Genomic DNA, 12,768 nt, shown 5'->3' with positions numbered 1-12,768 from the left:
CTGCTGAAGAGCCATCATAGAACGGAAAGAAGGATCTACCTACATACAGACAAAACAGGAATGGAAAATCTTAAAATAACTCTAGCTTTAAGTGCACTGTAATATTTTACAATACTAAAATAATATATAGGAGTTTTCAAGTAGTGGATATATTTTGTATTACAACTAAATAAGGACAATGTCTATCCACTAAAAAGCAAAACAAAACAAAGCATGCATTTCTAAAACACCTATGCTGAAATAACAGATAATATTTGTAGTTTTTTCTAGTAGAATTAAGTGTAAATAAAAAGGAACCCAATCTTTTATTAAACAGTGGTTTAATACTTTCCCTGTTTTATTAGCCTTTTCCACATGTGGCTGAGACTGGAAATGGAGCAAAAAGTTCTCATTATTAAAAGCGGGTAACCTACTTAAGGCCAGCACTGACTTTTTAGATGTGAAGTGCTGCATGGAGGAAGAGGCTATTCAGCTCATCCTGCCCACCTCTGGGACCCAAACCAGTCACACTATTTACAGTAAAGAAAGAACAGTCTTGCTTCTGCGCTTCCAAGGATTGGAGGTCTAATTCCAAGTTACATGCAGTTTTAATGATAAAGGGATACTGAAAAAAATTTTGGTAAATAGGCTTAACCAACTTCAAGTAAGATATCAACAGAACTTATCAACTGCACAAAGGAGGCATGATGTCACATGATACAAGAGCAACAGAAATGGTCTCTGCCTAGCTTTCCAGTAACAATATACTGTAGCTATCCAATAGGGTGGGATATTGCTATTTGGCTAACAAAACCTTTCAATCTCTTAATGAAACAGTATTGCCAAGGAATATTTTACTATCAGGGAAAACACAAGCCACTTCATCTCTGTCAGTCCGCCCTCCTCTGCTCCCCCCCGCCACACATACACACTTTTGACTTGTCTATTACTATTTTTACGCACGTACCATACACACCTTTCCCAAAAAAAGCACATTTCCAAAATTGAGGTATGTGTCTTAAAAGGGGAAGCTGATTTTTCTTTGTTGGAATAGACACAGGGAGCAATATTAGAGCACATCTGCTTGTTTTTGGCTGCCAACATGGCTTCCACCTGTCCCTGCAAGCAGAAGGTGCAGTCCTGGCATTAATCCTCTTATAGCCACTGCTAGCTGTAATTTGTGCCTAAAGCAGCAGTTGAGATGGCTCAGGGCAACTGAGCTGCTGCTTGCAGTCTACTGTATCTTGATATGGCTGGTGCTGTGAATGTCTTAGAAATAAATCTTTTATTATTTACAGGAACTTATATAAAGAACGATGTGTAAGAGAGCCTGGGGCACTGTTACTTTAAAAGAGAAGCCAGCTGTGCAGGGCACAGCTGCAACTGGGTCACCATGGAAACCAGTTGATGAGATTAATTAGCAGGCACCTGCAAGCAACCCAGGGGAGCCACCTGACCAGAAGAAGGCAGGGCCCTGGGAGAGAGATAAGGCAGGGCCAGAGCCAGGGCAGGCAGTCTAGTCATGGAGGCCGAGCAGGGAAGAGATGCCTAAAACTGAAAGGCAAACTGAGTCAGTCAGCCCCAAAGACTGCTTGGGAACCTGAGGGCTAGCAACTGATTAGGACCCAGGCTTGGGTAGGAGTGTTGTTACAGCCAGAAAGAAGGGCTTGTGTTTTGGTTTTAGTTTGGTCTGGTGCCAGGGGGTGGGGACCAGGAGGACCTGATGCCCAGGGAAGGACTAGATACTGAAAGAATACCCAGTGGTTTGGGGGGGGGGGACAGGGACAGTGAGGGGGGGCTTACAGCTCCCATAGCACCTGCAAAGTGGGTGCAGCAATCCCGTAGTGCCCAAGAGAGGCAATTGTATAGCGCCTGCGAGGGGCATACTGAGCACACACAGAAGGGTGATCCCATAGAGCCCATGAGGGGTGCTTCCAGAGACCCTAGGGAGGCTCAGCAGCCCGAGAAAGGGCAAAGACAAGGCTCTGGAAGGCAGACTGGCAGCTGGGAACCCTGAAGCTCAGTCTGGTCAGTGGTCTATAGCGAGAGGGCTCTGCAATAGTAAAAAGGACAGAGGCCTAGAAAGCCAAAGGCCAACACTGGAACAACGGCAGGCTCACTCCAAGTCCCTCAGGCAGCCTTCCTCCTTTTCAATCAATAACATCAAAAGTGTAGCGAATGAGCAAAGGAGGTGAGGGCCCCTGGAGTCAGCCAAGACTATAGAAAACTTTTTTCTCTATTCTGCCTTTCAAAAACAAGACACGTCGTATTTGAGCATGTGAGATAAGTGAAAAAAAACGCTAACATAAAGGTACAAAAAAATCAAATTAATCTCTGTTGAAGAGGACCAGTGCTAGATCTTCCCCTATAACGGAGCCATATGGAGAACAGTAAGAAAAAATGACTGCTAGTTTGTTGTCCACACATTTGTCTCAAAGGGCATAGTAGAAAATATGCCACCTGGACAGAGCCAAGCAGACCAGTAGTCCAGGAGACCCAACCACCTATGCAACTTGTGCAGAGGCTGCTGTTATTCCTATCAGTGAGCTACAACATATGTTCGTCTTGGATTTGTAATATGATTTTGTCTTTTCATCTTTGTACTGTTCCTCACTACATCTATATTAAACAAAAAAAAAACCCAAACCTTTCGAATTATGCTACAACTGTAAACAATAAAGCCATTGTTTACAGCAAGATTGTTAAATGTATTGTCTAAGATAGGATCTGGCTCATGGAGGTGTGTCACCTGGCCTGAAGGCCTATTCATGGTTCAGAAGACCCACCTGTGGATCTGTTCCATACAGCCAGAAATTTGGCAGTGGGGTATGTGATGGTGCCATTAACCATTGTGGCTGCCAGAGCTCCTCTCTCATTGGTGCAGGTGCTGCCAACACAGCAGCTCAGGAAGCCACAGGGGTTAATGCTATCATCACTCACCCTGCTGTGTAATTTCTTGGTTGAGATCCCCATTAAAGATACAATTTTGTGGCAGTGGGGAAAGGATTATGTTCTTATGCTCTTAATATTAACCCCATGTGGCTGCCAGAGCCACTATATTGCTGATGCCAGCAACCAGACAGCTCACATTGCCACTGTTTGCCTTGCCTCTTGAAGTGAATCACTTACCTTGTAAGAAGCCCCATGGTGCAGATGGTAAACAAATTGCACACACCTGATTTATAGTACTTAACATGTTTATTTTAAAAAGTGCCCATCTGAGCACTGCTGAAGCAAATAACCATAGTAACTCTGAACTTTCCCGTCTTTTAAAATGCGTTTACATTTTTATATGTAATCTATACATATATATATACACACACACACATATGTGTACATATACACATACCCTTATAGCTATATCTCTGTATCTTATACCTGAATCAACATAAGAGAATGGAGCCTGATTTTACTTTTACAACATATGCTGGAATTCCATATATATAAAATCTACATGTATGTGTGTGTCTGTAAGTGCGTATACATATATCTATCTATCCTTAGAGGTCTATATCTGTATATACAGAGAAAGAGAGAGATAAGGAGTTCTGCTATATAGTGTAAAAATAAAATTAGGCTCCAATCTCATATTGGTTTTACACTAGTGATACTAACTTTAGCGTAGCTCCCAGTTTTCAATTGAGAAGGTCATGATGTGTTAGATCAACCCCCAACACAGGTGCCAGAGCATGGCATGCGAAGGCATTTTGCTTGGCATGCATACCTTGGGGCGCACAGTGGGGAAGGAGCTGGGACCACACTGCCACAACAACGATTGGACCCCTTGTGGCTCTACCGCCATCTACCTCCAGTGCACCAACATCTTACAAGTTGAGGTTGGGGATGTTTTTGGCACTCTGCCCAAAAACACTGCTGATGCCTGTCCTAGATGCTGCACTGCTGCTTGCAAGTTTTGTGGAAATCAGTGGCCAAATGACAAGGGAATTCATAGAATCATGGAAAATTAGGATTGGAAGGTACCTCAGGAGGTCATCTAGTCCAATCCCCTGCTCAAACCAGGACCATCCCAGCCAAGAATTTGTCTAGCTGGGTCTTAAAAACCACTAAGGATCGTGATTCCACAACCTCTCTGGGTAACCTGGTCCAGTGCTTTACTACCCTCCTCCATAGAGAATTTTTTTCCTAATGTCTAACCTAAACTTCCCTTGCTGCAACTTGAAAGCATTGCTCCTTGTTCTGTTGTCTGCCACCACTAAGAACAGTCTAACTCCATCTTTTTTGGAACCCCACTTCAGGTAGTTGAAAGTTCTTATTAAATGCCCTCTGTCTTCTCTTCTCCAGACTAAATAAGCCCAATTTCTTCAGCCACTCTTCATAAATGTGCCCCAGCTCCTAACCATTTACACTGCTCTCCAACGGACTCTCTCCAACTTGTCCACATCCTTTCTGTAGTGGGGGGGCTCAAAGCTGGACACAGTACTCCAGATGTGGCCTCACCAGTGCTGAATACAGGGAAAAAAATCACTTCCCTCAATCTGCTGGCAACGCTCCTACCAATGCAACCCAGTATGCCCTTAGATTTCTTGGCAACTAGGGCACACTGTTGCCTCATTCAGCTTCTTGTCTACTGTAACCCCCCGGTCCTTTTCTGCAGAGCTGCTGCCCAGCCAATCAGCCCTGGCCTGTACTAGTGCATGGGATTGTACCATCCTAAATGCAGGACTTCGACTACTCCTTATTGAACCTCATGAGATTCCTTTTGGTCCAGTCCTCCAATATGTCAAGGTCACTTCACTCCGAATCCTAGCCCTAGCTTCCAGAGTATCTACTACACCCAGCTTAGTGTCATCTACAAACTTGCTGAGGGTACACTCCATTCCGTCTTCAAGGTCACTGAAGAAGATATTGAACATTCAAAGTAACAGGGGGGTGAATGTTTCTATTTGACTATGTTGTGAAGTGCTCAGCAAATAACATGATTTTTATTAGTCCTTTTTAAAGATGCTATGTACAAAACAGTTTATTTAGTTAAGAAGGATTATAGAAATAACCTTGAGAACATAAGTTGCCCTCTTTAAGTTATTTGTAAATAAATATATTTATGTAACTTACATGATCTGGAAGTTTTATTCCTTTTATAGTTACATACAAGGTTGATGGGTAACGGTTCCTAGGACACTTTGCCCACCAGTGAAACACCTCAACAACGTTTGAGCGTGTTTTGGTCCTTGAAGGTGGATAATATAATTGCAGACGTACTTTTCCATTAATATTGAGAAGTCCATTTGCACCTACAAGCTAAAAAGGTAATTTAGAAAAATAAAAAATAAATTAGTTACTTGAATTCAAAATTTACAGAAGTCATAAAATGTTTCCAGGATCAAACTGTAACATATCTCAAAAAGCAATTCCATTTTTAACCCCAGCCAAATTTCAAATTGGCGTTCTTTTATTACTGTCATTCTTGCTGTGATAGGGGCATCACAAGTAAAACTTTGTTGAATCAATTCAAACAAATATGTGGAAGAAACATCAAACAAATCTAATCTAGCCACTGAGAACAACTACGCCCCCCCTTCCTTTTTCCATGCAGTTTCTCAGCAAAAGAGATTTATCTAGGCTCCAGTGGAGAAAATGCAGCAGAAATAGCAGCCCTCCCAAATTTCAAACACACTGGAGTATAAATTTTTCTCATTTAACAAATGGAGTTGAGTATGTAGCTCATCATTAGACTGAAAACTGAATGAGGCCATGCTACTAAGGAAAGAAGAAATATAGGAACTATAACTTATCCCTTTCGAAAACTTATCTTCTGCCCTGCTGGTGGCAGCAATATATCACCATTTTTTGGTAAAAGAATCATGGCAATTTCAGTTTTTCAGGAATTAATGCCCTTTCAATGATTGGTTCTCAACAAAAAGCTCCACTAGAATACAGAATAGCAACAGAGAGAAACAGAATTCACTAAACTCTTTTCTGTATAGAGGTTATATTTATAAGAAATACAAGCCCTAACAAGCCATCCATTCTGTTGCATATTTCAGTTTCTTTCTCTTTACAGAAGGCTTCAGTTTTTTCTGCCATGTTCTGCACTTTAAAAAATTCTCATGTATTTTTGTATTTAATTGAGAAATAGCCATTTTCCCTGCTGCCAAATATAGTATTTTCTCTAACCCTTGTATAACAAAACTCTCTCTCAGATTTACATCTTACCACCTTTATGATTTAAAACACTTTCAAAATGTTTTTTGAGTAACAAGAAACTATATATTTTTAATTTAATAGTATATTTAAAAAAAATCCTTTTGCATAGGTTTAAAATACCTTTAGAAATGCCCAACAGATTTTGCGAAATCCACTTTCCTGAATTTGTACTTCAATGTTGGCTTTTCTTTCATCCATGCTTAAAAAATCAAGGATCTGCAGGGATGAATTAGAATGTAAGTATTCCACTGAGTGCATACAAATTTCCACTGAGCGCATACTTTATGAACATGAACAAAACAAAGCAAGTTTTAATTGTATTTTAAAGCTGCTTGCAAAAAAAGGCACTTTATTTTCAACTCGGCATGCTCCCACACTGAACACAGTGCATTCCCAGAATTAGTTTGATCTGGCTCACCCAACATCTGTATAAATCGGGCGCTTCAGTGGGGCCTTTTGGCACTTCAATCACCTATTAGATAAAAGTAACCAAAAGCCTCACTAAAAACTAAAACACCTGATGTATGCAAACACTGGGGAGCCAGGTCAAGCTAACATGCTTCTTCTTCTGGTAAAGCTCTGTTTTAGTTTGTTTTTTACACATCTGCAAGCAGCCAAATATTACAAAGACATAATTACTGGCTATGCAGCATCCCCTTCCCCCCCCAGTAGATATTAGGAAAAGAAAATCCTTCCACATTGTTGTTACGATCTTCCAGAACACGTAAAAGTCTGCCTTGCTTCATTCCTGTCTTTTTTTTTTTAACAAAACATAAATCAAGAATGGAAAAAGAACTTAAAAACTGGACACACATATCTTTCTCAGCCGTCTTACATTTATCTTTTCACAATTCCTCTATATTTGCCCCAAGCATGGCTATGCTTTAAATCCAAACAGAACTGTATGGTAAAAAAAAAAAAAGTTTTTTCCCCTCAGCTTCATCAATTAGATATCAGTTTCTTGTTTTTCATAGTTTCCAGACACTCTTCACATCTGACCATTTCTGCATATTTATAGAGTACATGCTATAAATAAAATTAGAACCGGTCCTCAAATTTGTGCTTCATTTCATTGAAATGACTTAATGGATACTGTAGTCTTCCATCTGAGCTAAAATTTCAGCTTTAACCATAAAGATATTTCCATGAAAAGCCTTTGCACGCTCCTACATATAAATGACTTCAGTGCTAAGCTACCAGGACCTTTTCTTAGTACTGTGAAAATACTTATTCTGTGTGTATTGCAGAACATAAAAACAATCTGCTAGGTGATATTATAATACATAAGCATTTATGATAGGACATCAAACATATTTATGGTACCAAGTTTCCATTTTTATATTAATACTACAGAACATCTCATATACACTCAGTAAATATTGGAATATTTACGCCCAACATACTTTTCAGTTTTTCTTCTAAACACAAATGTATTTGAGATTGAAGTAAATATTACTGTGTGAAGAATGAAGGAGGAGAAAAAGTTAACTACATTTTTTTGTCAAACATGCAAACCCTCACCACCCTGTAAGTGAAGCATTTCACTCACACTACACACTGAGCCACAGGACAATCCTTGGGCTAGTTGCTAGCTAGTTAATCTTGCTTTGCTTTGGCATGCCTGGGTGTTACATAGAAGGCAGGGTAGAGATACAACTTACAGACCAGAGCTCTGCATCCTATTGCCATGGGCAAGATCTGGTCCACAAAAGAGACTGGATCATGCTCAAGAAGGTCTAAATCATTTTGTTAATGGTGTGCCAATTGCCTCCAACCACTCCAGCCAGTTTATCCAGCTGGCATGGAGGACTGCTCTTTCTCACTGTAGCCCATTCATTGTCACTGGAACAGCCAGAGCAGCATGGTGCCTCGTGGCACTAGTCAGATCATGAGCTGCAGCTCGCTTTACTGAAAGGTTGTTGACTCACAGACTGACTAAATCAGAGATGTACAAGGGTTCATGAGAAAGAGTTCATTTCATCCTGCCCTCTGCTTGACTTCAATCTAACAAAGCCCATGAAGGGAACATAGAAGAACTTGGTAGGGCAACCACAACCTTAGCCTTTGAACTTCCTGGGTTAGTGATCCTTCCCCCCAAAAAAACAGACAGTCTTTATTCCTCTTATCAGCCACCAGTCCCAATGCAACAGGCAGAAGACAACCGCTCCCAGTATGGGATTCCCAATTCTTCTTGGAAGCACTGTGTGTCAGTAAGTATATTTTGCTCCCTCTCCCTCTCCCATCACCCAAAGCGGGCTCTGCATTCATTAGCCAGGACAGAACTCCAAGAGAAGGATTTGAAAATTGCTTAAAGCAAACCCATTTCTAGTCCAACTGACTTCAGTGGGAGCCACTGAGCAATGTTTAGAATTCCTACCATAACATACTTTCTGAATGGTGCTATACTATCAGTACCACCAAAAAAAATATCCTAGTCCTGCCTGAGTAGCATGAAAATTTTGGTGTAAAATATTCAGTGCTTACCTCAAAAAACAGAATTACTCTAGGGCTTCCTTCAGCATCTTGAAGAAAATAACTAAAACGCTCATTAAATATGATTTGTTCTTCCCATTCTGGAAGCGTTGATTTAAACTTTCTGAAATCATAAGGCTGGGTCATAATAGGAAGAATGTGCTCGACTTGCTCTTGTTCATAATATGATGAAACCGCCCTGTTACTATTTAAAAAAAAAATTGTCATAATTCCTTTTAAAACACAAAGAATAAAATTACTGCAACTACTACTAATTATTCTACATAGAAGAAAAGTCTGAAATAGTCCTGCATTCTACTGGAGAAAAATATTCCAGTAATCTGCTAGATCAGAATGCTATTGGGGACTGGGGTTGTGTGCACACTAAGGCTCACAGTTAACAGCCCAGAGGTTGCAAGTTCAAGGCCACGGCAGAAGCACTCACACTGCAGCCCTGTTGTATTCTAATGAATTTGCAAATTCTGCTAAATACCTTGTCACAACAAAGACATGAGAAGGAAGGAAGAATGCTATTGGCATTGTATGGGGAAATAAGAACAGTAAAAATTCCAAATTCTAAGAATCAAGTCACTCTGACTAGGCCTGATCAAAACTCCAATTAAATTAGTAGCAGATTTCAAGGGGAGTTTGCATCAGGTTTATTGGGCGTTAATAACACAAAAAGGAGTAGGAAAAATGAAATGCTTATGGGAAAGTTAAACTTCATTTCAATATTCTTATGGATGTTTTCCATATAATCAAAAGGTAACCTTATTTATACTTTAATATTTTTGTTGGTTTATTCTCAGCTAGAATCATTAATAAGCTAATGTCTGGGAATTTCTCTCTATCTTTTAGGAGAAGAAATAAATCAGCTAGTTTTAAAGCTACAATATTCTGACAGCCACGCTGTTATTCTGATAAGAAGCACATTTACAGCTGGAAGAGAGAAAGGAGAACAACAGTTCTCACTTCCTGCAAATACTTAAGTTGCAGGAAATTTTGAAGTCAATGAGACTTCTGACACGCTTAAAGTGAAGTAAGTACGTGTATGCACAACCCCCTTCCCTCCCCCTCAACACACACAGTGTACATTTTTACAGTATGGGCCAAAGTGCTTATTTCAATAATTGTTTCCAAACAAAAGCGGGTGTGCAGTTTAGAACAACAGCCAAAAGTAAATTAATAAAATCACCTATGTTCTTTCTTGACATACAGCCCTGTCTTTTGATCAATCACATGAATCTTGACCATAGGATGCGATACCAGCAGGTCAGTTTTAAGCTGATCAGTTCGATGGATATAAACCCCTAGCACAAGACCATCATCAAAAACAAGTTTGGATTGAACTGAAGCTTCTGGCCTATTAATTTCCTGTATATTCTGTGCATCGATAGCTGCATTTTCTTCTACTACTAGAAGAAAAAGCAAAAAAAGAAAAAGTTATTGAGCTTTGCTAGTGACACATAAGGATTAAAATCGTATCATATTTGCACAGCAAACTTTACATTAAGCTAGCAATTTGTGAAGTAGAGTTAAAATAAAATTAATAGCATTAACTGCATATGAAGTAAACCTATGAAGTAGTGCTAAAACCCATAAACCTTCACAAACATACAAAGTAGTGTTAAAGTTAACAGCATTAACTGCACATGGATTAATATTTATGCAGGGAAGCAGATACAAGAACTTTTCTGGTGTTCACTGACAATTTGTGAAGCAAAATCTTTGTTCTTGGTTTGTAGAGGCTCTTCACTGCAACTTTCAAGGTCAAGCAAATTAAAATATTTATTCTTATGGTCATTTTATGACTTCAACAACTGAACACTATGCTGTTAAATGTATGTAATTATACCTACGAGCTCTTACTACTATTCAGGAAGTCAAGGTACAGCAAAAGAAGCTAAATCTCCTAGACTCCTAAAGGATTTTCTCACTTTAGAGGAGAGTATCAAATTAGATTATCAGCAAATAAATCTCCTGTATAACCTAGCTATACCGACATAATTTACATAGCTTTTGTATACTGATATTACACTTGGATAAGGAAAGGACAGAGAACCGATTCTCCTTGGGTAGCTGTTTGTAACAGGAGATATTATGGTACCTTGCCAGTAAGGGGTTGCAACCATGCAATAATCTGCTTGCTTGAGCAAATGGGTAGCCCTGAATAGCCATAGATATGATGCACTTGCTGTAGTTTTACCTCCTGATTTTCCCCAGGATAATTTTACAGCAGGCTCGAGAATGTTACACCTAGAAGGACTGCATATTATTTACAACAGTGTAAAGGGTGATTACTACATCAGGAAATGTGTGATGTCTAACACATGGGAAACATACACTGGACTGTAAATAAAGCTACATTATTGGTCACATAAGCCATCTTTACAACACCAAAATATCCTTGAGGAGAAACAAAAATCTTCCAATACTTTAACTGTAACTTTTTAATTGCAGACCTTTTTAGAGGTAAGGATTTTTGCAAGTAATATCTTTTACTGGACCAGCTACACAGCTGGAATAGACTTAGACAAGCTTTTAAATGCATTACAGCTCATCCTAACTGTGAAGTTGGTGCATTAAAAAGTTATCACCCACAAAAACCCTCTGCTTCTTGCTTATTTCCTGGACCATGACAGGTGCAACATCACTCCAACACTACCAAACCTTTTTTAGATTTTTTTGCCTTCTTAGCTTTAAGTTTCTGTTTCTCCATGTCTTCTTCATCCATTATTTGTTCTTCTGTAGTCACATGATCTTCTTTAGAACACGATGCAAGCAATCTTCCTGATTTTTTTTTGTCATGATCATCATCTATGGGATCATGCTGCAACTCAGAGAGGGACATTGCACTGCAACACAACATATACTGTTAGTAACTGTATACTACTGTGTGAATGCACAGAACTCATTACCATTTTTCTTCATTAAAAATATGTTGATTTTGGAACTGCCTGTATTCAGTTTATCAGCTGTCCAAAATGCCAACCAGACATTTCATTTTACCCTTCTTTAAGCATGGTAACAGTAACTGTAGAACAAATGTTTGAAGTATGTATACTTTAAAAAATCCTTCTCTTCTTACAAATAAATACTAATCTCGGCAGTATTTTCAGATACCATGTGGTGGAAATATTTTGCCTCACAAAATCAGCTGGCTAGTTTGTAGTTTAAAAAATTCCATACAGCTCTATCTGATAACTCTTTCCCATGTTAAAAATCAAACATTTTAATATTTATACATGCAGTGATTATAGTTTATCATTGTACCTTGTTTCAGCTTCATTTACAACTGGCACTTCTTTCTTCTTCTTCTTCTTTTTGCCCACTTCATTATTCAATACAACTTCAGGGCTTTGAACACTGGAGGTGAATTCAGACATCTGTTCTTTAAGTTTTTTTCTTATTTTCTTTTTAATTGCATTTACCTCATCCTCAGCCACTTGCAGCTGGTAGGCTTGAATTAGCTGTTCTTCCTCTTCTAATTCAGTTATCTCTCTTGCTTCAGTCAAGGCACTTTTTATCTTTTTGTCACCTTCTTGATGAGGTGCATCTGTCTGTGATTTACTTCTTGTTTTTTCCTCTGGAAAATCATTAATCTTTTTTTCAAAACTCTCCAATTTAGTTTCATATACATTTTCCTCCTCATTAAGTTGTTCTTGTAACAGTGCTTTCTTTTTCTTCTTGTTAGACTTTGGTTGCTTGTTTTCCTCTCCACTAACAACAACATTGTTTATTTTTTCTATAACTGAACTTCTGTCTCTTAGTTTGTTTTTTGGAAATCGGGGACTCTCGTCTTGAGAACTGTAAGTGTTTATAATTGCCTCATCATTACCATTGTCTTTCACAAGATCAAGATTATTGCTGAAAGTGTCAAGCTAAAAAATAAGAACCATGGAAAATTATTTAAATATAAATCACATATTACCATAATAAATATAACTGTATAAACTAATACCATACAAAAGTATTGTTGTATGCGAGGTAAAACTGAAAGCAGGCATCAAATTCATTAAACTTATCAATTAACAGATGGAATAGTAACATATAAAACTCACACTTAAAAAGGAAGAAACTTGAAATGTTTGTATTTAAGCAGCTTTAAACTTGTACTTCAAGGGTTGGTTGGTTTGTTTGGTTTTTTGTTTT

At 38.8% G+C, this 12,768-nt stretch overlaps 1 protein-coding gene across 1 annotated transcript in view; it reads right to left on the bottom strand.

Annotated features, from left to right (window-relative positions):
• Positions 1–12,768, bottom strand: part of AHI1 (Abelson helper integration site 1) — a 226,193-nt gene that overhangs the window by 197,496 nt on the left and 15,929 nt on the right. Inside the window, 7 exon segments of the mRNA XM_006030667.2 lie at positions 2–39; positions 5,053–5,238; positions 6,265–6,360; positions 8,629–8,821; positions 9,812–10,031; positions 11,287–11,471; positions 11,890–12,497. Of these exon segments, the coding sequence (XP_006030729.2) occupies positions 2–39; positions 5,053–5,238; positions 6,265–6,360; positions 8,629–8,821; positions 9,812–10,031; positions 11,287–11,471; positions 11,890–12,497 (1,526 nt within the window).

The sequence above is a fragment of the Alligator sinensis genome, unplaced genomic scaffold (assembly GCF_000455745.1).
Source record: "Alligator sinensis unplaced genomic scaffold, ASM45574v1 scaffold417_2, whole genome shotgun sequence".
NCBI classification, from domain to species: Eukaryota; Metazoa; Chordata; order Crocodylia; family Alligatoridae; genus Alligator; species Alligator sinensis.
The sequence above is the reverse complement of the archived record's forward strand: the minus strand, read 5'-3'. Positions and strand labels throughout refer to the sequence as shown.